At 41.0% G+C, this 27,345-nt stretch overlaps 1 protein-coding gene across 1 annotated transcript in view; it reads right to left on the bottom strand.

Moving 5' to 3' along the window:
- The window catches only part of 5-HT2B (5-hydroxytryptamine receptor 2B), a 29,787-nt gene extending 15,818 nt beyond the window's left edge, over positions 1-13,969 (bottom strand). Inside the window, 1 exon segment of the mRNA XM_043211920.2 lies at positions 13,254-13,969. Coding sequence (XP_043067855.1) covers positions 13,254-13,713 — 460 coding nt within the window. The 5' untranslated portion in view covers positions 13,714-13,969.
- Positions 13,970-27,345: the final 13,376 nt, after the last annotated feature.

Genomic DNA, 27,345 nt, shown 5'->3' on the forward strand with positions numbered 1-27,345 from the left:
TGGCTAACACACACACGCACACCTAACCATCTATCGAGAATAGTTGTGGTTTAAGCAAAAAAAAAAAAACAGAAGAAAGAAAGAGAAAAGAAAGAAAAGTTTCCAGGGCAGTTATTGGTGTTGATGTTAACTTGGTCTATCCGTTTTGACGGGTTCATAATCGCCTGATGAGTGTGGGGACTCGGGGAGTAAATAACCGTAGGGCAAAAAACAGCCTGCCATGCATAAAGTAAACTATTTAATGGCCTTTCGATTTCTATCGATGTGCCATAAACGCATTTGCTCGCTTATTGCCCACAAGCTAGGGCCATCTAGCTCGGGATCTTGAACGGAAATCGAAAGCTGTTCACTGAATCGAGGTTACCCCCCCAGGACGAGTGGGTGGCTACCAGCTAGGTTTCTGGGGTGGCTCGTTTACGGGTGGCTCACGACCTTCTTATCAGCCTCGGCTAAATCATTTTCCTTACGCAATTTGCCCTGACAGGAGGCATCTTCATTTTCAGGTTTGCAGGTTTTCCTTTCGCCTCTTGCCCCTTGTCCTTTGACTTTTGATTTCGTTTCAAGTTCTCGACATTCACAAAGATCCATCCACGCCAGGTGCTGGTGGTGGGCTGGTTTGCCTGGCAATAATGCAAATGGCTTTGGCTATAGCTTCCGTGTGACCCACAAGCTCTATGTCCTTCCTGACAACTACCTCCAGGTGCTTGGGACATGCCGTTGGCTTTGGCTTTGGCCTTTCCTTTGTTGGGCATTTCTGTAGTGTCGCTGACACTTTTATTTTAAAAAAGCCGAGAAATTCCTGACGTCCTAATGTCCTGATGCGCCTTTGATGTCTGCCAGCTGGCAGGTAGCCGAACTCAGGTGTCATGAAGAATAATTCGAAAATGGTAGAAAACCGATGACTGAGAATGCATTTGTCTCATTTGCAATGATTTTTTGCATTCATTTGCATTTAAATTTTGCAAATGAATCCTTTGAGCATTGTCATGTAAATACTTTTTTTTTGAAAGACACATTTGAAGTGCTTGTACTTCAAAAGTAATTTTTTGGTAAAAATTTTGCAACTAGAGACTCATTTGAGCTGTCTAAACTTTTTATCAAAAAATTTTTCACGAAAAACTTTGTCTCCTTCGTGCTTATAAGTATCTCAGGATGAAGCTAGTGTTTATCCATATGCTCAAGAAACTCAGTACAGACTTTAACTTTTCTCCATCTAACTAAGCAAACCTTCAGCGCTTTTCCTTTTTCCCAGGACTCGCGCCATTGACAGCTGCCAGCTTAGCTGGGCTACGAAAAGCGAAACACCAACGAAATTTTCATACATTTATGTCGGAAGGTAGGTTCGCATGTCCTTTGGAGTCCTTTCCTCCTCACAGCAGCGATGTTGTTTATCTTGAGAATCGTATGGTGAGCTCAGACAGATAAGGAAAAAGGCACGGAATTCAATTAAATTTTCAACAAGTTTAAAGTAGGTCCATTATTTTATATTTGAAAGGAGTTCTGTATTAAATATTTATTATTGAGACGGTAGTATTTTTTGTTGATAAAAATATCTGTTAAAGTTGAGGGAGTACAGATTTTAGTATCATATTCTTCACTAAATTTAAAAAATATAAATCTTTATTCTATTGGTTTAGGTTTTGTGTGGTTTTATTTTCTTTACTTTTCTAAGAAAACTCTATGGTAATTAAATTGAAGCTCTTTTAATATTTTGATGGACATACATATATAGATAAGTACTTTGACTGTTTTCTTCTATAAAACCCTTTAGAATATAATAAATACTCGATTGATTCTTATCCCATTTTCGTTTATTAACTTTCTTATAATTGTTTTGACTCTTAATGTCTCACCAAATGCTACTTGGACCCTCCTCGATTTCATTTCTTTTCATCACACCCTGAAATTTCCTTTTTTTTCCCTATATATGTATTTATACAGCTTTATTTTGGTATTGTTTACGCTTCGCTTGACGTGAAAATCCGAGAACCCGAGAATGGGGAAAAGGTGAACAGAGAAGTGTCTGCCCCCGACTTCCTTCCGTTGTCTTCCGGTGGCAACTTTTGCTCCTGCTATTGACATTGCTCTAATGTGGCATATAAAGTGGCGACTGCTTCGATTTCGTTAAATCTCTTCACATCCCCCCGACACCGACATAGTCGTCGTCATTACGCTGAGCGCTCTATTCTTGGCATTCATTAAACTACCAACTCGCTTTCTGTTTCAACCAGAAGCTTACGTAAATTGCTCCTCTTCCGTTGCGTCATTACACGCGCTTTAACGTTTCATTATACTCATTGTTTGTCTATTACGAGAGTTTTTCTTCCAGACTCTTTAGTCCTGGCTCTTGGCTCCCCTTCTGCCCTTCTTTTGGCCCGGTATTCTGCTTTATTATTCCCGTTTGTGTACCCCTGGTAGCGTGAGTTTTCCTGCTCCGGGAAAACTTTTCAAATAGATTACAAAGCACTTGTAATACCTTTGTTTCCTTACATTGCAAAGTTATTGCAACTGAACATAACTGCCACGCCCCCACCGTCTTAGCCCCCTCAATCGCCCTTGAAAAAAACAAAAAGTTATCGATACGGCCACTCAGCATTTCATTTTCAGTTTCAGTTTGAAAATAGCATCTATTATTTGCTTTGCCAGGAGGAACTCTTACAACTCATGCAACACTAAGTTTCTCAACAGGGAAACTGAAGAAAATCAATCCCAGAGGAAAAGAGTTCGGTAAGTTTTAAATAGTAAATGAACCAAAACTTAAACTACTTTGAAACCTTTTCAAGCAATAAGACGGGAGTATAAAGTATTTCCTTCAAAATATTTAATATTTTCCTTTAATAACTTTAAACCCGAAACCTGGAAAAGTATTTTGTTTTCGGGGGGTCATCAAACTGTTTTCAATCAAATTATGATGAAACTTTGCCAAAACAAACCCCAAAACAATAAGGAACCCCAATCCCAATAGAAGGCCCCCATGAACCGACAACCGGAGCTCGATCCCATATCACTTTCAAGGTCATTAGCCATGCAATCAATATGAGGCGGCCTGAAGGACAAGGCAGTTTATTTAGTATATTTTCTTGCCAATTTGTTGAGACAACCGGAACAGCAGAAGATATTACAAACTTTTCTCTCTCTTTGCGGATATAAAAGGTTCGCCTCGTTGGCGGAGCACACGAGATACCCGGGACGTCCTTTTTTTCGGGCATAATAAAATGAAATTACAAGCTGTCGTCGGGACGAATTTAGCATGTGAGCCTTGCCTGGTCCTGACACACATATTTCATCTTTATGGTTTTGTTTTTTTCGACCGCACACATGAGCATATTTTTGAGACATTTATGCGACAACCGCACAATCCACTGACAAGTATTTCCCGGGCATATGTTGCCACATGTACGCTATTCTTTCGACCTAATTAAATAAGCCAAAGGTATTATGCAATGGGGGTACTTTTATTCTACTGTGTACTTTTAAGACGAAAGTTCAAATCCATTTCAAGTCCAGAACTTTTCAGGAGGGGGGCTGAACGACCGCAAAACAGTTCCCAATGGACACTCGTCCCGGGCCGGAAAGCCAAGCCACAAAATGCTTTTGAGCTATTTTAGAGGCTTTTGTGGCCGAGATTTTCCGAGTCCCGAAGTGCAACCCGGAAAATGGCAAGTGCAGTGCTAAATTTAATATACTTTCAGGCGTCGTTTTCAGGCCAAACACAAAACTTTTCGCATAATTTTCACAATGAAATACACGAACAAATACACACTCGCCAAGCTTCGTAGGTGAAGTCCTTTTTTTGAGAGTGAAAAGCATCATCCTTTCATTCGGTGTCGTCGAAGTTTTCGCAACTGTTCGTGCAGAGTCCTGGTCTTGACTTGGCTATAATAGCATGGCCAAGACCAAAAGACTTTGCCTTCGTAGAATGGAAAAATGGTAAAAATAGTCTCGTAAAATTTCTCCGCAAAGTAGCCAAAGTTTGTCTTTCAATGTCAATTATATTGAGATTTATGCATAATTTGTCCCGACTTTGCCACAACAGCTTTATAAATTCGATTTGAGATTATAAATTCGAAACATTGTTCTAAAAATACTATGACCTTTTGGCCTGTGAGTCTGGGGAACATTTGTAAAATCCCCTAATGCCTCTCTATATTTAATGGGCCTGGAGGATGTGGTGGGCTAATATTGTAATGGCTACAAGGATATCATAGAGAATGTAATTGCTTTCTCACAGGAATAATGTTTGTCAGACATCCGGCACGTGTCAATTTCAATATTTGCTTGGCCAGCACACATGTCCTGTGAGCTAACAAAATTAAAATTTTGTAAAAGGACACACTCCTAGTACCCACAAAGTGCTGACATGGCCAGTTAGGGAAATATATGAAATAAAAAATGTATTCATGATTTTATATGCCAGGCACTCAAAGTGAAAGCATCCCTGCAGCCATAGAGTCCTGGCGAGGATGGTGTGTTTATTTGTAAAGTTGCTTGTGCTACAATTTTAATGAAAGTCTGCCAGTCTCCGAGGCAAGAAATCAGGAATGTGTCGAACGATATGCATATCAAATGGTAGAGAACTGTGTATGGGCTCTGTGAATTTAATTAAACCAGCATTTCTCGAGCTTTTGTCGAAATGCAATTTTCGGCCACTGAAGAAAATAACAAACATATGGAAATTGAATATACACCAGGCCCATTTTGTGATTTTGGCATTGAGGCACACAAGTTGTTGTTTGCGACTGCACAAAAATAATTAAGCAAGGACCTGTGTGTAAATTCAATCCGCCTTGGTATTCTTCTCAGGAAAACTCTCAAGTGAATATAATTGCATTAATTATACAAAATATGTGCAGAGAGGGTTGTGTTCTTGACAAATTATTATGAAATTATTTCTCAGAAAATATTTACCTTTGCTCGTGGTACTTCAATTACATTTCTGCCCTAATCTTAAGGATGTTTAAAGGTGCAAAGCAAAACTTAAAAGCTTCCACCTTTAAAATAGACAATAGCCAAGAGCCCTCCGGTATTTTTAGCTTTCTCTGAACTATTTAAAAACTTTTGTAAACAAATATCCCTCCAACTTGGGGCCAACAAAAGAAGATGTATAATATAAATGTCCCACCACTTGCTTTTTCTGACCTGTCCAGACAGTTTCCAAGTGACAGGATATTAAATGATAGCAAGGACCATCCCCCTGCAAAAGAAAATCTAAAAAAAGAAGAATAAAACAAAATAAGAAGCCCTGAGGAGGCTGGCGTATCAAAGTAGATGCAAATGATTTTCCCAGGAATGAGGGGTAGCTTTGGCAATTTAACGCCACTAATCGAGTGACATGATGGCAATAATTCCAATTTGGGGCACGTCACGTCGTGTGGCGGTCGCGACCGTTAAATATGTATAAGCGGTAATCCAAAAACCTCTGTCTTCTGAACTCAGTCTTCTAGGTCCTGTTTGCTGTATTTTTCGAATTATTCGAGCCGCAGGCGCAGTTAAGGAAGCCGGAACGTGCCTGGCATGCCATTCGGTCTTAATGTTATAATTTTTGGTTGCTTGGTTGTCTATAATTATTAATAACTCACGTGCCAAGCAATAGAAGAGTACCGGTGGGCCGGGATTCTTGGATTCTTAGGCCGCATTACGCATTACGCATACGCCGCGTTGTCAAAGGCGAGCACGTGCAGCGACGAGTATTGGGCTTTCGACGCTTAAGTGCGCTCAACTGTGTTTGAGTTTGTCTGCCATTGGGGATGCACGGAGAGAAATGTCATCCAAAATTGGCAACAGAAAACCTATGGTCTTAGGTTTCATTATTTTCAGTCTATGGTATTAAGGGATTTACAATTTGGTAACCCCTTTACCCAATTTGAAATATTTATTCCTGTGTATTGGCGGCAAGGTCACTCCGTCTGTTGACAGACAACTTGAAGTAGGCGGACAGGAACTCGCCTGTCACGCAAATGCGCCGCTGCCTGCCACTTGGCCGCCCGCCACCTGACACTCGACCCAAAGCTCACTCCTCCTGCCCCCCACCCTCCGAAAAAAGAACCCTTGTATCACCAAGAGGACGAGATACAAATGGGATATGATGTTTCATTTGAATTTGTCGGAAGTGGGCGTTGACCAAAAATGAAATATGACTTGACAATTCCGCATTGCCGTCGCTCAACAGTTGTTGCTTTGCCAGGATTTGAATGTGGCCGGGCTAACTAGTCCAGTCCGGTGTCTGAAGCCACGCCTCGTTAATCAAATCCCTATCCTGCCAGAAAAAAGGACTTCCAAAACTGGATGCAAACTTGGACGGCCGCTGTCACTGTCAAAGCCTGATAAATGAAGTGGGCCGATGATGAGATGGAAATCCCGCAGTGCGATAGATTTTCCGAGGCTTTGCCAACTGCAGAACGACTTCTCTGACTTCCTAATTAAATAAATACTTAGTGCCTGGCTTGCATTCAAAAGTCCTAGTCAAAAGCTTTAAGCCACCGCCGCAGAATAAGCAAACGCCACAAAAGGACACCCGAGCGCACCATTCAGGTCCTTTTTCCTTAGCACTGGCACAACGTGAAAAGAAAACTAGAAAAGTAAAAAGAAAAAGAAAGCATGGCGCCACTGCAGTTGGGCTCTCTGACTTGCGGCAATTTTCGCACTCTTTGCACTGTCAGCGGAGCGGGCACATAAATTACATGCCACTTACTTTGCGCTTTGCCCCACGAGCGCCGAAATGAAGTTGCGGCGGCCACTTAAAGCAGTGCACGGTGCGCCAAGGATATTCCATAACAATGGTCCCTGGCACAGCGGAATTAAATGTTTAACTGACGGGTTGACGACCATAAAAAATGCATTTCTTAATCCATTAGCATCTGCCATTCAAGTAAAAATAATGCACAAGAAAATGTCACCGGAGGTGGGCGTTCGTTCCACTGCAGCTTTCTCTCAGACAGGCGCGCAGCCAAACAATTGATCAATGAGTAATTGCCGAGTCCTTGCACTGGGCCACAATTCATTTCCAAGTCATGACAAACACACACAGGCAGGCACACTCACTCACATATTAAAAAGGAACCGAAAAGGAACAACAGCCATCTGTCAGGCAATTTACAAAAGTGCATTCCAAACTTCCGCCGTAACCTCATTACGGCTGCCTTCCCTTAATATATAGTCTATCATGTAACTCAAGGCTAGGGTTGCATAAGATATCGCATTCTTGATGTCCTTAATTAGGTTATTTATAGGATACAACGGAATTTAGGTTTCATTTAAATAATTTATGGGCGGTTCAAACTTTTACAGTGAAAACTTTGAAAACTACCAAAAATGTTTTTTACTTGAAATGGTAGTATTTAATTAATTGGGGATTCTTTTTAATGGTAATTCTAATTTATTATAAAAATTTGACTAGAATTACTATAATCACACATCAAAATAAGGAAATTTTGTCATTTTTCCAAGTAAGTCCTGCGGTTGCACAATTTATTTATGACGACCTGGCTTCGTCCTGCTTGCTCTTCCATCTAGTCTCAAGTCCTGGGTCGCTTGGTCTGGTCTCGAGGCGACTGCCACAAAGGTAAATACGTGCTCCTCGAGCACACGTCTGTTTCCCGAGAACCAGTCCGCCTGACCCGGCCTAACCTCAATTGTTTTGGCATTGACTGTCAAGGCAGTCCTTTGAGAGTCTCTCGTTCTTGTCCTGGTTCTGGGTCTGGGCCTTGGTCTTGGTCTTGGCTTGGTCGCTACCCGGTTACACTTCCTCATCCACGGCCCGAGGGCTTCGACGACTACCTTGACTTGTCTCACCGTTGTACTGGCTGTGTTTATTTTCCACTCTACCCTGTCTGCCAGCTGTTTATCCTTTGTCAGTGTGTGAATGTCCCTGTTGGTTCCGAGTCCTGCTTCCTCTCTCTCCCTTCTATGCAGGTGCAACCGAAAGCTATTTGCAATTTAGTCAAGTTATCGATTCAAGTCAAATATTATTAGAGTAATGGCTTTTAGCATTTCTTTTCGTCTTGCTTCTGGTGCCCAGTTCTGTTTTGGTTTTATCCTTTCGATGCCCCAGCAAGTCCTGCAAGGGTGCAGTGGAGCAATGGAGCAGCATGGTGCGGTGGCCATTCAATTAATCATACAAAGTGCAATTTAGCAATTGTCGCTGTCAGCAGGAATGGAAAAGTCTGGTAAGTGCTTATTTTGAATGAATTGCAATGGGTTGGCTTGGCCAATTAATTGCCTTGATTTTTATTGATTTGTTGTGGTTGCTCACAAGGTTTATAAAATATTTATAAATGTCAAGTTTAAGTTTAGGACTATATTGATTTATTTTTTTAGTAAACAAAGGCTGAAAGATTCCTTAAGTTGTTTAAAATATTTCCCACCTAAACGATATCCTTTGAAGTGTCCATATCCGTTGAAGAAACTATTACTGCATTCAAGCCTCAGTCCTGCCTTTTTAGAGGCTTTAGGGAGCTAAATGTAAATCATCGAAACAAATGGGCTGGCTCAGACCCCTAATGGACTCACCAAACCCTTTATCCGGGCACAAGGCAGTATAATCAATTTTCTGAGGAAAGATTTCCATATATGCTTGCCGACCTATAAAGTGTTCCGCCATTCGGCGGGGTGACCCCATAAAGTCCTGTACTTTCGTGCGCACCAACTACGGAAATAGTAAACGCACATAATACAAAAAAAAAGTAAATGAAAAATTTAATGCCTCCGCAACCCGTGCAGTCAATTGTGCCCTTTTCTGGGACCCACCTCCTTCAGTCGCCCCTTGGGCCAGGCCCCACCAAAACGACTTCCGCTTGATTTACAGCTACATTTGTAAGTAGACACAAAACACTTAACAGCTAAAAAGGACTTTGCATAAGTAATGAGCAGAGGCGAGCGTCGGCGGCCGCCACTCGTCCTCCGCGAACTCGCGTCCATATGGCGCCAGCCGAAAGGACGAGGACTTTAAGATCCTGAACGGAAAAACGAAAGGAGGAACTAAAACTGAGACTAAAACTGAGACTGAAACTGAAACTAAAACTAAAGCCTTCCCAGGAAAGTGCAGCGACGCGAGAGATCTCCTGACTTTTCACACATAGCTGCACACACACGCTCAGGCTACTGGATAGATGGTCAAACACTGAAAGAAAAATAGCAGGATGACCTTGAGGAACTTAACTTTTAAAGAAATCCATAAAAGCTATTTAACGTTTTTCTAAAGTCATAAAAATATATCACTTAGCTTTTTTAAAAACTATATTCTCAGTGTATATTGTACTGGAATTTGGCATGTGAGTTGGTGACTCCTCTCCATGACAACTTGATGGATGTGCGGGCGTCAAACAGCTGCTCCTGGTCTCGGCCCTGCTCCTGCCTTCGCATCCTTCATCACCCATATCCGTATATCCCCAGACCCTACATCCCCGCACCCGGAAAAGCTCTTAACTCCGGCTGACCGCAAAAACAAAACAAATTCCGCACTGATTGCCAAAAGGGTTCTTCAGCCACGCCCCAGTTCACCTACGTGGCACACTCCATAACGGTGCTTTAAACACAAAAACCAGGGCCAGGACTTCATTACGCAGCCGATCCTAGCCGAAAAGTGTAAGTGAGAGAAATGGCGTCTTCTGGGGAGCTGACCAAAAATTAATTGGCTGCTCTGAGCCGGCCGACAGCTGCCATTTTGTGCCTGCCATTTGCTATGCGTAGACATGTCAATTCCCCAGCCCTCTGATCCTGCCCCGGTCTCCACCCACCCACTGCTTCCCAGGTAGCTTAAAGATTTATGATAAAGCCAACTAACGGGCCATGAGTCTGGGCCTGGCCGAAATGAGGCATGGGCCGGCATGGCGCCGAGGGGAAAAAGTTTATCCAACTTTGGCTTTAACTCTGGCATTGGCTCATTGCGGCTCGTTTATCTATGAAATGAACGAATCTGATTGCCAAACGAACCGTTCCCATTTCTGTTTTCGACTGTGATACTTCCCTGATACCGCCCTTTTTCCTTCGACTAGAAAGAAATTATAATTTAGACAGCTTGCTGAATATTAAAATATCAAAATTGATTTTCTTCAATTGATGACAGTTTGTGAATTAATTTTATGAAAGGGAATTTTGAAGGTTTATGTTTTTCAATGAAGTTCTCTGGTTTCTCTTTGGAGAAACATTGGGTTTTCTAAAAACTGCCTCGTGTCGAGAATTCAAGACACTTGGAGAAATATTCTAGTCTTTAAAAATCAATAACCCTGAGAGAAAGGCTTTTAAAATCAAACTGGCCAATCTAAGATTTCTAAGAAAACGCAATGCCCTGAAATCATACATCTACAATATATGACTGAAGTTTATCTCTCAGTGTTCTGTTGTGCGTGTCGCAGCTTATGCTCTAGCTTAAGCGCTTAAAATGCTTTTTGACAACAACAGCACAAAAACCAACAACATCAGTAGAATGATAAATTTGTTCCCAACCCTCCTGCCATTGTTTCAGGACATTTTCGTGGGGTAAGCCACGCGCTGTCTAGGTTCCCCCAACCCGCCTAATCCCAGCTATTTGGAGTCCCACTTTAAACATTTTCTGCCCCGCCGCCCCATCACAGTTTTTTGCACTGTAAAATATCTGTGTCTCCTCCCATTTCGGTTTTTATTTATTTTTATTTTTGTGTATTTTTTGGCCGTTTTTGTTGTTGTGTCGTTGGTAATGTAAATCGCAGCTTCACCAATTTGCGCTCAATTAATTTTGTTGCTTCTTTGCTGGAGGGCTTTTTGACCGGCTTCTCGTGTTTTTTCACATTTTTGTTTTATATTTGCGGCTGTCCTCTTATTTATCATTGGACGTCCCGTCGGTTATAATTTATTAAGTCGCAAACATTTTTCGTTCCTTTCGAGCTCACTTAAATATTCACAGCCATTGACGGGCATGTTGTAATTCAATTTTCATTCGCGCAGGCTTTTCTACTGGCTTTTGATGGCAGCAATGCAGTAATTGCGTTTACTGCTATTAATTAACTGGCATTTTATGCAGATTTTAAAATGAAATTAATTATGCATTAATTACATTGTAATTACGTAATCATAATTCACGCATTCGCCCCACGACTGCGAAACACTGTATCGGCCACCTCCGAGAAGGTGTGTCCCCGAGCTTGTAATTAAATTGGCAATGTGGTCAGTCATGTGGTTGCCGACCGATTGGCCTATCAATTGGAAAGTTTCGCCCATTAAAATTTATCGTTGGGTTAACCAGCCAAGGGTAAAAAACGATATAAGGACTCTTGCTATCAGCAATGCAGAAAATTGTGTACAAACAAGTGCTTAACATTTCAATTTACCAGCCAGAATATTTTATTTACGAGCTTAAAGGTACTTTATTTTAATGTCATCACCTTTGATTGCTTTAATTACATGTAAATATTATGTTTGAAGGCACTTTTTAATATACATAACAAATGCGAGTTCTCTTTTTACTTTGACTTTCAGATAATTGCAAAATAATCACATTAAATTGAAATAACAAACTACTTTTACTCGCAACCAACACATTACGTATACGCCCTGTAAGCCATGGGAGGGACGAATTGCCTCATTTTACCCATAAAAAGCCAAAAAACACAGCTCAGCTATTGAAAGAGTGTAAAAAGTACGTACATTCAATGCAATTAATATACTGCAGGGCTTATTCATATCAAGGAACTTCTGTCAGAACGACGGTTGTTAAAAGGAAGAGTGTTGCTTTCGCTTTGTGAGTGCTTAATCCTTGGGATCTGAAGCCTCTGGCTTGTGCTGGAGATTTAGACTCGGCTGCATCCGTCTTTCAGGATCTGCTAAAAGCTCTTGACAGAAGCCAGATCCCGATTTCGTCCTGGCAAACGTGCCAGCGCCGTCTGCGCCGCCTGTGCCGCATGAAATACTTTTCACACTTGATATAACAGGCAGCCATTTGGTATCCTTTCGTTGCTCACTTTTACAGTGGCATTGCCAAGAAGGATGCCTCCTTTGTAAGCGTTGGAGAAGGTGTTTGTGTTTGTATTTGTGTTTGCGTTTGTAATGGCTCCCAAAGCGCACAAACAAAACTGTCAACAACGCACCTGCTGCTGCAGGTGAAATGCACTGAAATCCCTGCAGCTCTGCAGGACCTTGGGTTGGCTATAAAAGGAGCATACATTTGCAGAAATTAAATTTCTTATTATGGAGTTTTATTATTTGAATAGGTAATGCTTTTTTGAAAAAAGGTTATATATTTTATTATATTCTGCTTATAATTCTCAAGAGAAGAACTTAAATAAAAGAGTATTATGAAAATCTAGGGTTTTTTTTTTTATTTCAGGACGAATCTGGGCTACAAAACCTGCAATGGCAGATGTTGCCCTGGCAGAAGGACCAAGTCAAAGTGAATTTCGTTTGGCGCTCCTAATGCAATTTTTATGCTGCACTTGCTCCACTGCCTGGCAAAGCTGCAACACTTCCGTTGCTGGCATCTTTCTGGCATTGTTTCTTGGGGCTTGTCCCTGCCAGCACCTCGACCATATCTAGGCAACAAAGGCGGCGCGCTTATTAAATTGTCTGACTGGTGTCCTCCCCCGCAGTCTCCTTAAGGCCGCGCGGCTCCTTGCTCGATTCAATTTCTCTATCCTGGCTTACGTTTTCCTTGCTTTGATCGAAATATCTCAGACATAATGCAATCGCCCCGCCAGCATCCGCAGTAACAGCAGCCTCATTAAATGCGACCCGTGTCAGCGACACGGCACAGCGAGGTCCTGCAATGTGTGTCCTTGTGTCTCACGTTCGCGGCACTGGCTTAGATATTACACGCTTTCACATGACGGGTTCACACAGAAAAAGCAATTTAATCTTCTAATGCTTTAATAATTTAAAGACAAAAAAGGATATTTCTTAAGTTTAAAAAGGCGTATGCTTAGAAAATTATAAAATAAAGTCAACACAATTTTTAGGACCCTAAGCAAACTAATTTTTAATGGTCGAGCTAATTTATGATGATGCAATTATCCATTTTTTTCCCGCCTTTTTTTTGCCAACATTGCAATTAATTTAAATTTTCCACAATTTTTTCCCCAAGACAAATTTTCATTAGAGTAAATTATGTAATCACTAGAAAAAACTTTCACAGCCAAGATTAGCAAGAGCCCCACTGAAAGTTACTGAAGCGCTCTCTGACCGGGATAGTTTTTTCTTCGTTTTTGGGTTAACAATAGAAGCGAAGGAGAAAATTCCTTGGCTAAGGACTTTGAATGAAGCTGAGAGTGTGCACTGAATCGACTCACCTTTCACCAGCGTAAGGATGCCCAACGGCATGACCAGAACAGCAACCATCAGATCCGTGATGGCCAGGGACATGAGGAAGTAGTTGGTCACATTCTGCAATCGGCGCTCCCAGGCGATGGCCAGGCAGACAAGGATGTTGCCAGCCGCTGTTCCCAGAACCAGGACGAGGGCCAACAAGGCCCAGTAGTTGTTCGCCTCGAAAGGATCATCGGTGGGCCATGACCCTGTGGCATTGCTTACATTCCATCCTATTCCTGTGATGCCTCCTCCTACTCCCTCTTCTCTTACCACTTCACCCCTTGGAAACAGTTGATTATGCTGATGGCTGCTATTTCCGATTGACCGCTCATCCTCTGGGCCCGCGTCCCATAAGAGCAGCTGCTCCGAACTGCCCCAGCTGCCGTCGCCACCGCTGCTGTCGTTGTAGGAACCTATCGATGCATACACATCCTCTTCCATTCCGGGTTATTATTCCTATTGTATGTTCTCTACTTGTCGTTTTGATGCTGCAATTTCTGTTGCAGTTGCTGTCGATGTTGCTGGAAATGCCGCCGCATGCTAATTAGCCCACGCATATGCAACGGAAAAATAAACCAAAAAGGACTCGAAAAGTCCTACCGCGCCAATTCGAATTGCAAATGTAAAATGGCGGAAACGGCACAACCGGAAATAAAATCGGTGAGCAGCTGCTAGAGAGCAAGAGCTGCCAAAGGAGCTCAGGGCTCAGTAGGGCTAGCGGCAACGTCAATGTCAGTGGCAAGCAAGCGGCGGATATTGGTGGCAAACATTTTATGGCACAAAATTGCCGGAAGTAAGTGCTGGAAGAGAGAAAAAGAAAATTGCGTAATTAGGGCACATACTATTTCAACAGGCATTACAGGTAAGAATTGGCAATCAGGTTTTAGGCTTAAAAAACTTTGTAATAGGGCATATCTTTACTATAGATTTGTGGTACTCTCTCCGACACTAAATCACAAGTGAAAATGAAGTTTGAATTTTAAATTAAAGACGCTAATCATCACTAAACAGTTTTTAAGAGTTCCTCGACCAATTTAAACTTGAACAAAAGTGTTATGAAATCCAGTATTTATCCAAGACAGCGTATTTATGTACAAATCTGGTAATTATCATCCTACTGATTCATCTTTAAAAATCTCATTCAATAAATACGCATATTTAAGCCACTTCCACAATATGTGTAATGTCTAATTGTAGTTTTTTATTTTCAATGCCAAACAGAACAGACGTGGCCGGATTTCGAACGCGTTGGCCCAACCAGGTTAACCCCATTTGGCTTTCAGTCAATAAGTCATAACACAGCTCCATGGCTAATAATTAATGGGCCGCCATAAATTATCCAGTTCTCCGCCCACAGTCGGTTACTCGATTTACCGATTTCTCTACTCGGACGATTGGTCGGCAAAATTGCATTTGATTTGTAGCAAGCAAGCGAGCAAGGGCAGCCCTGGGGCAGAAAGGGACTTTGAATAAACGGAATCGATACTGATAAGCAACTATAACAGAAATCAAATCAATTCTGCGTTTTCGTATGTCACAAACATGGATAATTAATTGAGACATATTTCACGCCAGGACAGAGGCCCAAACCCCATACTAGCCGGAGGTAAAACCCACAAAATTCAAAACAGACCATGAAACCGAAGGAACCACAAGCAGTGGTATGTGAAGGAGGATTTCTGTGCCCCCAAAACAGTACTAAAATGAAATTTATTTGGAAAACAAAGGAATAACACAATTCCCAGGCCACAGAAGCATAACTAAGGATGGTCTGGAGTGTGCTATTTTAGAAGTCACCCACACCCCACGGTCAGCCGGACGAACAAGCCAAGAGTACCAGGAGTACCAGCATAACAACACAACATCAGGCAAAACATCGCAAAACAATATAGATATTGAGTGAGAGGGGAAATCGAGGAGCAAATCGAGCAACTTTCGGAAAAGGACCTCAACTTGACAACACCTTGTTGACTCTACAAGAGCAGGCTAACCGCCACCCTTCCCCGCCCAAAAACTTTCGACCCGGCCAGCTGTCTGCACGTTCTGTCAAATGTTCAAGTGTCAATGTTGTTGTTAATTAATTTTCCTGACTGACGGACTGAGAGACTGACTGAGTGAATGACTAACTGACTAACTGACTGATGCATGCCACCAGATAAGTGGGGCTCCCACTTCAAGCTGACCCTTGCCGACTTCGTCCAGGCGGTCGGTCGCCTTGATAAACTGTTTGTTTGCCATGTTGTTCCTGGCTTGTTGTTGTTGGTTGTTGTTTCTTGGTAGTTGTTGTTGTTTTATGGGCCACTGCAGCCGGCTAATGACAGCCAAACGGCCACTTCAATAGCCACTCGTACGTGGCCAAAAGGGCGGCTGCGTGTCGAGTGTCTCCGAGTGTGGACGGGGTGGAGTGTTTAAATTTCCAACAGCTACAATATATATTTATAGATTAGTCAGAAAATGGAACACATTATTGGGATAAATTGTACAATTTAAAGTGTCTATTTTATAAGTTTCAAATTTAAGTAAATAATGTATCGAAAACTATGTTAAATTTTGTTTAAAAGTTACTTTAAGAGAACTGGTAACTTTCAAAATTTTAATTTCTTTTATTTAAGCTTTCCCAATTAATTTTATGATAGTATCCTTAACGGCTAACTCACTCCCCAAAAAACCCATAATTTTCTTTTATTTCTGTCCAAAATCCCTCTTTCTAGGGTATCTGCCAATCGTATAATTAATGTGAAATTTTTCCAGAGCAAAAAATAGCATGTCAGCACATTACAAACTCAAAGTCAAGCCCCGAGACCATAATTATTATTTTGTCCCTTCTCGTGCGCACCATTTGGACATGAATTGCACAAAAGCTATAGTCCTGCCAGGATAGGATATGGGTATGTATGTATATAGGAGCTGGGCCGGCAGGTATCGAATAAAAAGCGGAGCACCATTAGTCATATTAATCCCGGTGGAGTCATTAAGTCGTAAAACAGCGAAAGGTAGCGAAAAAATGGAAACCTGGAAACCTAAGGAGGCAAGAAAGAACGCCTACTGTTTGTCTGTCACTTCATTGAAATACATAAACCGACTATGTGGGTCAATTTCGGCTGTTTGCCGCCCTGTCAGAGTCAATAAATAAGCAAATGCCAGGACTTTAAGGTGTCTGGGGCGTATACTTAATATTGTAGAAGCCACGAAGGTTTCAAGTGTTTAATTTGGGTAATATTTTAATGGGCACTTGAGCACTTTTTTCTCTTTATCCTTTGTCGGGAAAAACAGTTTTTTTTGGCAATCAAGTTAAGGTCCTCAATCGGATCACTCTACTCAATTTCCAGTGGCCCGGGGGATAAGTGCAACTAATCGCATGCTCATTGCTCATCCGCCGCCTTTCCCTTGGCGAATTGCTTATCTGGAGCGTAATCTGCTGGTTTTCGCAGTGAACCCCCGCAGCGGTGTGCACATCCCATCACGCATACGCCACGTCAGCCCCTGATTTTCTCCATTCTCGTTCTGTGAATGTAAGTGAATCCCTGACTGCCTATGGGGCACGAAAAAAAAGAGGAGAATCGCGGAGGAAAAAGTAAAATAAAACACAATCCAAGGCACCGCAAACACTGCGCAAATATTTGCTTTAAAATATCTTTCACATGTCAGCGACAAGCGGCCACCTGGGAAATGGCGGAACGGGAAATCCCGGCCGTACTGGTTATAACGTTATACGGGGGTATGGGTGTATGGAAAAAAGGAAAAAAAAGAGAATATAAAGCTAAGACAGGTGCGGTCGCTCGGTATTTTTATTTACTCTGGCAGCTTAAGCACGCAATTTGATTTAATTTTTGTACGTTTTATTTATTTATGATTTTTTTTTTCCATTTTTTGTTTTTGCAACGATCAAAGCGAAATGAAACCTTTGCCATGTTTTCAGGTCATTGAAATTTGAAACCTCAGTTTGAGGTTTTTCAGGTTTATTCTTTCAAAAATCAATTGCAACAAATTTTCTGCCATTTAGGTTCTGAATTAAATTTGCGTGTAAATGGAAAATTAATCATTTCCATAAGAAGATTATTAACCGACGGTGTGTGTTTGTATGACAAGGGACTTTAATCGTATTAGGAATTCGCTTCCAGGAAGTTAGCTCACCTTGTACTTGAATTCCTTGGCAGGCATGCATTCATGTCTACTACTTTTGGGCGCTGATGTAATGCGTAATATTCTGTTAACTAGACTTTTCCGCTTGGCCAAAAATAATTTCACTCCGTCACACCCACGCTGTGGCAGAGATATGTGGCAGAAGGCGGCCAACGATTAATCACAGTTGCTATTTTGCGTAGCAGTTTCGTATTCATTCTGAATGCGGCGCAGAAAGACAGAGGAATACGTAGCTTTGGGAAAAGTAATTATTATAAGGGAACTCCTATAAGCAAAACTTTCACCCTTAAAAATAGACTAGCGCCATCTCTTTAAGCCTGCCAAAATTAATCAAGATGTCGGTAATTGTACTTCCTCGGAAATATGTTTCCGCTCATTACGCATTCTGTCTGATATAAATCATTCGAAAAGCAAATGTGCATGCCGACTTTTTCCTTGGGGCAATTTCTCAAGAATCGACACTCCCAAGAATCGGGAGCAGAGTAGTTTGTATGTAGTTTCTAGCAAAATACCAAAGTATCTTTTGCCGGCACCATTAATCACTGGGAGGACGAACGAACTCCTGGGCGAGGCGGGACGCCCAACTATGTACTATAGTTGTCATAGCAAGTTGACACTTAAAATGTTGGCTAAATTTACACATGCACTCAGCCCGAAGTCAACAAATGGAGTGCGCGCAGACGGAAGGAAGTGGGTGGAGTGTGGAGAGTGGAGAGTGGAGAGTGGCTGAACGGAAGGGAGGATGTCAAACAAAGCTCTCGAAACGGCTCAAGGATTCCCTCAGACAGTTGGACGACGTAAGGCGGATGGGCGGTGACTGATGGGAGGCGGCAACTCTAACACTTATCGTTCATTATTATCTATCGCCATCGCACCCGCAATTGTCCCGCCCACATACCACATCCTATCGACCTCCACCCACCGCCCATCACCCATCGTTCATCCCCTTTAGTCTTTGTCGCTCTTCCCGCTGACCTGATAGCCCACTTAATTGATTTCTTTACTCTTGGCTGACTCGGCTTCCGCAGAAAAAACCCAGTGGCACAGGAACTTGGGAAGAACAATGGCATGTGCATATTATACACTGTTAAAAATAAGGGGAATCTTTTTTGAATTAACGTATAATTATTTCAAAAGTTCTTAAAAGATAATGGTTCCTAGTCAAACGAACCATGTGCATAGACTTTGTTTAAATGTGGAAACCTTATATTGAAAATGAGAAAATTGACATGGATATTCCAAACACTTATTTATTATTAAAAGGATTTAATTTTGTAGGTATAAATATTTCAAATTATATAATTAGTCACTTTTATTTAAAATCAAAGAAATAATTTAGCTGTCATTTTCTTGCGAATGGTTTCCAATGATATTTTCAATTATTTTCCTATTTTGATGACAAATTTGTTATTTATTTGTGCATTAATGCATGAAATTGCAAATTTATCACCAAAAAAATAACAAATTAACCTTCGATTTATGTCAAATATATATATAAACTAAAGTACCTAAGGTTGTATGCCATCAATGTTATTAAAACTAAAAATCTGCAAGCTATAAATGCAAAGACGGAGATAAAATATCTGCAAATGCTATTAAGGTAATTAGATATTTTGTAAAGCTTGTTTTCCCATGTGCACTTGTTGTCGAGTATAGTTTATAGCGAAGCACATCTAGAAATCCCCGTACACGGCGGGGGCGTGTCCGACCCCTTGAACGACCCTCGGCGACCCTTGAGCCAGACTGAGCTATAAATTAAATTCTTATGCGAGAGGGCAGGCAATTAAGACACGAATGTGTGACAAAGACCGGGATGCAGGATGCAGGATGTGGGAGGTGGTAGGTGGTAGGAGCTGGCAAGTGCGTGGGCGGTTGGTAAAAGTGCGATGTAAAAAGGATATGGGACTCGTGTGGTTTCATTGACAATTTCATTAGCCTGTCAGGCAAAAGTTCCAGCAGAGACTACAGCATCAGTCGCTGATGCAATTAGTGAGCAAGCTAAACTAATTAGCCAAAGCCAAGCTCCATCCCGACCATCGGAGGAGTCTTATTTAACGGGCTGTGGGCTAATATCCCGCTACTTCAGAATACGTCCAAAGACGGAGGGCGGGCGGTTTAAATCGCTGTGAAAACGCCGTCGAGCCGCATCTCTTTTAGTCTTCTTCCGGGCTTTTCCTTTAATTGTTTGCACGGAAGGATATTGGGCCTCCCTCGCCACGCCCCTTCTCCCCTAAAACAACGCCTCCACATGAGTTATGTAAGCTCATTTAACGGCCGCCTAATTGCTAGGCAATTACACGGGAAATTGACAATGGCAAAACAATTAGAAGGACACTGGGACCAAGGGCGCAATGGGGCGTGGCTAAGACAGACACAGGACACAAAAACATCACACACACAGGCACACAGAAACTCACTCCTCGCGTATAAGGATTTTGGCAAGAGTCAAGGCCGAAAAAGAAGACATTCTGGGGAAAATCAAATAAATTATGGCCAGGCCCAGTGCAAAAATCGTTGAATGCGGAGACAGGGCTTGCAGGAAACCCAAATCAAATTGAGATTTATGAGTCCACTGATGTGTGTCTAGGTCACTCGCAGGACTTCTTTTTGTATTTCTGTTTTTGCAGCAACTATTAGACCGGCCGACCGGCCGGATGGACGGACATCTGGCTTCAATTTTTCATGTTGTGTCTTCCATTATTATTTGGCAGGCTTCACACCTGCCCGGAAGGACAATGCGAGTGGAAAAACACAGTCGACAGGCAGCCAAAGGAAAGTTTTCAACTCGACCCAGTAGGCCAAATATAATATCAGCACATGTAATTTATTATATTGATTTGCCCGGTGACAAAATAAGAAAAATTGTCCTGAATTAGGTTGAAATTGCTTGAGGATACTCTTTCCCTGAAGAGGAAAAATACAAAAGGTAAAAGCTTCTTTTTAAAAAGTTTATATAAGATGATATCTTTAAGTTACAAGCTATATTATCTTTTCTCAGGAGAAATTCTACAGTAAAATTTTTTTTATTATTTTATATTTTCCTTATTGAAAGATGTACTTATGTACTTTTCTATGAAATATAGATCTTAGAAACTCGTTTATTTTCAGGAAATTATTATATTAATCATTCATTTAATCAACCTGCTTCTTTAATACCTTCCCAGACTTATGATCTCATTTGTCTATTTGAAATATTTGACCATTATAATACTACCTTTTTCAATAATGTGGAATAACCAATATACCCTAAGAATGAAACTTTTGGCATAACAAGCTCTTACAGGAAGTGAATAAGCGATCCAATAGTTGACCGCATTTCCCAATTTTCCTCATTACCTTGCTGGACACGAATGTCGTAACCAATTTTGATGGCATATTTTGCCATTTGCGTGCATCAATTATTTATATATGTATGTGTATAGAGTAGGAACTCAGCTGGGGTGGCGACACCTACTCCAAAGTTAGCCGCCCTGTGTGTCAATTTCGATTTGTGTCATAAATTGGCAGATGCCCGAGTGGGGCTAGATAGCTCGAGGGGCGGGGTGTGAAGCAATAAAAATAAGCGGCCATAAAATTCAATTATGGCCACAACAAGTGCAGACAGCGACAAACACAAACCCAAACACAAACAAGCCAACAAAATCATCGACAATGTTCGCTCCCAGGCTATAATGGCAATCAATTGTGCATGCACCCGCGAGTTGCAATCATCGGCATCGGCAGTGGCAGTGGCTGTGGCTGTGGCAACGGCATCGGGCTTCTGCCATATGAATAATGTGGCACTTCCACACACACCCCAATAAACCAATGCCATTGCTACAATTTGGTTAGTTTGCGCCATGAGAAATGTCCTGGCGACGAGCTCGGCGCAGAAAGTCGTTCAACATTTTTGGTTACATTTTAGCTGTTGCAGTCGCAGATTCGGTAGCATTTACATTTAAATCCGATGCACACCCACACCCCCTGCCCCTTATAAATTCACAACAATGCGCCCAAAGTGTACTTACCACACACACATGTGCACAAAACGCACTCATGGAACTCTCAAAGTCATAAATTTACGAATAAATCGATGTTCACAAACACAGCTCTTCGGTTAAGTGCCCCATGAAGAATTCATTTTATAGGAACAAGTTGGAAAGGTTTCGAGAATTTGTATCGCCAGCTGGGAAAATATTTGCAACAAATTTATCGAAAAGTATTGGCGTCAGTCAAGGGCGGGAAATATAAATAGTATGCATATTTTTTACATGATCCTACAAGCTTTAAATGCTCACAAAAAATGCACTTAAAATAGTAATGGATACCCAAGTCACCTTCATAAAATCCTTTACCCAGATTATGCAGTTTGTTTGTCCTTAAAAGCACTTGGTTTCCAGAAACCACCAGACTTGGCAACGATAAGTATAGCTTGCTTTTATACGTGTTCTAGCCACAACTTTCACTTGCTAGGAAAATCCACAAGTTTTAAAATGAAATCAAATATTCATTGGCAAATATAATTGTCCAACAAGGTGCTTAGCCTGGACTTTTAATTAAGTTGCCAGCTCGGCAAATAGCACTCGACATTCGCATGCCGCATGTTGTAAAGCACTGGGTGCTTTAGCGGCACCCTAACTTGGTCATGGGCAGGGTCAGGGCAGGATGGCTTCGGGACAGGTTCGGGCCAGGGCTGGCTGGGAAAATATAAACGAGTCGAGTTGCTGGCCATAAAAGCTACGTCAGAGCCAACGGTAAATGTACAAATGATAATAATAACTGTTCTATATATACAAACCAACCACTATGGCTAACAATAAAAACCATTGGCTATAACAACAATGGCAGCAAATATTGATAAGTGCAATTTGAAATATTTGCACAGTGCTTAGTGGTGAACATTGTAAATTGCATTTGAGATAGAACTGATACTCGGATATAAATCAATATACTAAATACTGGATTGCAATTACATATTTATCGACATGACAAGTTCACTTTATTAAATATTGAATATTTTATTGTTGGGTCATTTAGGTAGAGGAATTATCAGTTAAGTTTAATAAAGGCTTTAAAAAGTTAACAATCCATAGAGTAGTGTTACTTCTAAGATCACTAAAGTTAATGAGATTTTTTTTAGGTCTTAAAACTTTGCCATTTATTGGGTCATTCATTAATGGCTACTCTTTATGGCTTTTTAATGAGCCCCAAAATGTGCGGGACATAAATCAAAGCCCGAAATAAAGGGCAGGATCTATTGGCAGTGGGTGGGCTGATGGGATGATGGGCGTCAGGGTGAAAACTTAACAAATCATCCCCAGATACCCACAGAATCCACATATGCAGTGCTGGTATCGCATTATGACCGAGCTTATCGAAAACTCAGCATCACCATCAGTATCAGGCACATCGGTGGCTCTAGTCCTGCCGCCTGCTTGCTTAATGCCATTAAATCCTATCAATTTTCCTCGCCCAGCAACAAATTTAAATATTTATGCTTCGGCTTAAGCCGACAACAATAACACACAGAAAGGATAGGGATAGGTTCAAAAATTGCCAATAAAAAAATGTTAAAAGAAGGTTGCCTAAGCAAATTGAACCCGAGAGCGTCCAAGCACTTAATTGAACCTATCAATATGCAAATATCTGCTTATACGAGGCACATATAAAGGCCATGTGTTTATTTGGGAGCTTTTTCTATATGCTCTTATCAATGCAGGCATATCCCTTTCGGTATCCTTTCCTTTGTTTATTCTACTTTAATTTTCAATTTAATTAATTTCCTCAACAGATGTTAACTTGTCAACTTAAATGCAGAGCCCTAAAAAGTTTTCCACTTCCGTCGCATGGTCTTTATACAGGCGTTCATCTTCTCGAAAACTATAAAACTTGAATTGTCTATTAATTTGGGATTTCCCTCTGTGGCTGCCCCAGACTTTTACTTGGGTAAGCTGTGGGTTTATTAGCAGCAGGACGTGCTTTCGAGCTTGAGAAATGGAATATAAAAATTTTATTACAGAACAGATAAATATATTTGTCAGGACTAGTAAAGGAACTAGAGGGCATCCAGCATTTATATCTATAATTATAATAGAATATAATATTTTTATTTGCTGTGAATTAAATTTAAAGCAACCTGAACCCATTGGACATTAAAAGCTAAAGTTAATTTCGTTACATACCCCCAAAAAGCTTTAATTAACTGCTGTCATACATATAGCATTCATTGAGATTTCTGCAGGACGACATTACTCCACCAGCGGCAAGGCATCGCATTCCACGCCAGCTTTCGCCTTTTTTGCGTTCATAAATTTTGCAGTGTCTGCGGCATGTCGGAGCCATCTTCCCAGCGATGTCATCCAGCCGAAAACGAGAAAAATCTGTCAACGGCACTTTTCACTTTCCCTACGTGCTCCTGCCGCTGCCGCAGCCGCTGCCACTGTCCCTGCGTCAGCCACCTCCTCGAGGCACTCTCGACGGCATGTTGTGCTGTTTTATGCCACTAAATATGCCAAAGCGCGCGTAAATTGATTTAAACACGGCGACAAGGACGAGACGATCCTTATGTATGCATGTGGGTACGTGGGTGATAGGCGACATGGCATCGCGGTGGATACGGGTAGGTGGTTTCTTTGAACCGGCCCCCGGAGTTGGGGGTACTATTACCCCGGAATTGGTGGGGGTAGGGTACTTAGTTAGGAGGTTGCCCCAGGCCGTCGGCTAATCATTGCCTCGTTGGCGCCGCTACTTTCTCTCTGTTCTGTGTTGTCTGTCAGGAATTGCTGCTTAAATATTTGCATAAAGGATATCAACGAATTCCACGAAGACGGGAAAAGCATTTCGGAGTATTTCCCAGTATTTTGTCATAAAATATTTTGATAAAACTAAAAGCTTGAGTAACCAGAGAGAATTTGTCGTTTCCTAGGGCAAAAATGTACGTATATGGGAGATGAATTACCAAAATATTTTTACATAAAACTACAATAAAAAGTTATTTAAAGGGATTAGTGAAATAAACAAATAATACACATAAAGGTAGATTGCTTTCTAGAGAAGTGGCATTAGGTATTTTCATTTAAAAGGTATGGAGTACCCTTAATTAAACAATGTTTAATAAAATCATTCTTTACTAAGAGTAATCAAATGATAAATAAATACAACAAATTACTTTATTTAAACAAAACAGTTCCTCGTTATCCCACTGTTTAATATGCAATCATATGTACATACCCTATTTTCTTTTGTATTTTTATTTTTTTAGGGTAAACAACAATATTGTCCTTCGGCACCTACCTCAATTGTCAATAAATGCTGGTATAAATAAATACGGCGCCGGTATTCCAGTTGCTAGTTAGCCATAAACCCGCCGCCCTGTAATCCCGCCTAACTGGCCAAGTTAATCAACCAGCAACGGGCCAGCGAACAGCAACGTCAAACAATATTTTAATCAGCTTGGCCCTGCTCCTGATTGGGCTTTCGGCCATAAATCTCAAACAAACCTACCAACATCATAGCGGGCAAAAACGGCGGCCAAAACAAACCCAAAAACAGCTAGCAGATCCAATAACAGAGTCAATTGACCATAGAAACTTTTACTTATTACGGTGGATTTTCCGCAGTGGATCGGATAAGGATTAAGGGGATGAAGGGGTAAGGGATGAGAGGCTACTCCGACGTCACAGCCTTATCGCATGATTACGTCTGAAAAGTCGTCTTGGTCATTTGGTTATTATGATTATTATTATTAACACGTGACTGAAACGGGGCTAATTCAAGCGAGAATTTAATTAAAAATTTCACCCTTAATAGCCTCCAAAGGGAAAGTGGAGAATGCAAAAAGGAGACTGTCGGAGGACGTAGGAGAATAAAATGGAGAAAAGAATTACGACTTTGAAATACCGGATATGTAAAAAAAAATGTTGCCTACATCTTGGGATTTTATTTTGTTGCTTTTTGCAATACTTTTTAACCATATAATAAATATAGTAATAATTGACTTTTTAGTGGTTTATATTTAAGTTAAGAGAATAATTGTTAATAATTTAAATACTATTAACTATAGCATCCACCTAATATACCCTTGATTCGTACAAAGACGTACAAAGGGTATATTAATAACGTGACATGAAGCGTTGATGGCCGACGATTATTCTCCTGCTTTTTCCTCTTTCTCGGACAGGACATTGTCCGCATGACGTTGCCCGTTTTGGTTACGCCTGTAAATTGTTCGATGTCCATTTTCTCGTTGTTTCCCATGAAATCCAACGTAGCCGGCCACGTTTTATGAGCTTTTTTTAATTGTCAGCCACGCACTCGGACGACTCGTCCTCGTCTTTATCGTTGGGTAATGGATAAGCCCGGTAAAGGAGGATTCATTGCCGGAACTCGACTCGACTCGACGAGGAATGATGCTGCAATTCCATTGATGGCCTTCGCTGGACCATTAATTGTTTAATTTATTGACCCACGAGCGAGGTTTTATGAAGCCTCCTGTCATATAATTTAATCAACTGTCCGCTAATTGTGGTAGAATATGGGCCTGATTTATGATTCACATTTTTAGTTCGATGGAAAACGTGAAAAAGTTCTATTAAAAAATAGTGCTTGAAAAAAAAAACCCAACCTAAATTAGAACAAAACTTTTAACTCAATTACAAAGTCATTGAAAAACAAATTGCAGGCAAAAGCAAAGCCAAATGAAAAGAAAATAAAAGTTGAAAGAAGGGGGGCTGGGAAAAGAAAAGTGTGCGAAAAACCGAAATGCATTTTCCTAGCTTCCACAACTCCCTCTTAGTGGCACAACCCGATTTTCCCCGTTGGTGGTTTTTCAACTAGTTCGGCACATAAAGGATGAAATTGCTTCGGTTGTCGCGGAAGAAAGTGCATTTCCTGAATTTCCACTGCTGTGGCTGTTATGGCCATTATTATTGTTATTTTGGAGGTTTTAGTGTTTGGAGCATTTTAATGGTTCCAAAAATATAAGTTGGCTTGTTGTAGCTCTGCCCGTTGACATGGCACGGCATTGTGCGCTTGAAGATGCAATCCGACTTCAGGCAACACCGTCTTTCTGACCCACCTTCCAAAGGTCCCTCCGCTTTGGCTCGCAGACCTACCATACATAGTTGTTGGCCACATGGGATAGTTGCCCACATTTGGCATTTCCTAAGCCATGAAACTGGATTATGTAAGAAAAATGGAGTCATTCTTTGGATAATCACTATGCCCAAAAATACAATCAATATTTTTTCAAACTTTGTTTCTAGTACTAAGATATTAAGATTGAATTTGATTTGTCTTAAAAAATGACTTAAATTTTTGTTGTTTAAAACACTGTATTAAATAAACAATCCTATATATAAAATCCACAAAACTAGTCTATCAATATTTATTATTATCGCTTCATATAAATTTAAATAATCAATGAAAATTCATTATTAAGCACAATACCACTTCGTAGTCTTTATTTTAAAACCTTACTATTACCAATACGTCATAGAGGGATATTAAATTGACACCCCCCATATTTAGCATTAACATATTCAATTAAAATTTTATGGCTTACAAGCGATCGACCTCTGTTGCTCCAAGTCAAAATTTGTTAATAGTTTTTGATGACTGATACAAATATTAAGTATACGCCGCATTGGACACTGTTTAAATTCCAATTAAATGTAATTTTTGGTTTGTTTTGTTTTAAACTGAAAACACTTTTCTTTATTTAAACTTTATTTAAATTCGATACTGTCACTTGTTGTTCGCGCTCCGGCGACCGCCGCCAAATGATAGGATTCCGTAATCTGCGATCCGGTTTGGGGCACCGTTTGCGTGCAACGCCGTACAGGAACTGAAACTGAATGTGCGGCTCAGTTGGCCAAACTGTTGCGACTGTGTTGGCCAGAAGCACGACCCGAACGACAGTCGGCTAAGAAGCCGAGGATGCCAATAAGGCTT

The sequence above is a fragment of the Drosophila bipectinata genome, chromosome 3R (assembly GCF_030179905.1).
Source record: "Drosophila bipectinata strain 14024-0381.07 chromosome 3R, DbipHiC1v2, whole genome shotgun sequence".
NCBI classification, from domain to species: Eukaryota; Metazoa; Arthropoda; class Insecta; order Diptera; family Drosophilidae; genus Drosophila; species Drosophila bipectinata.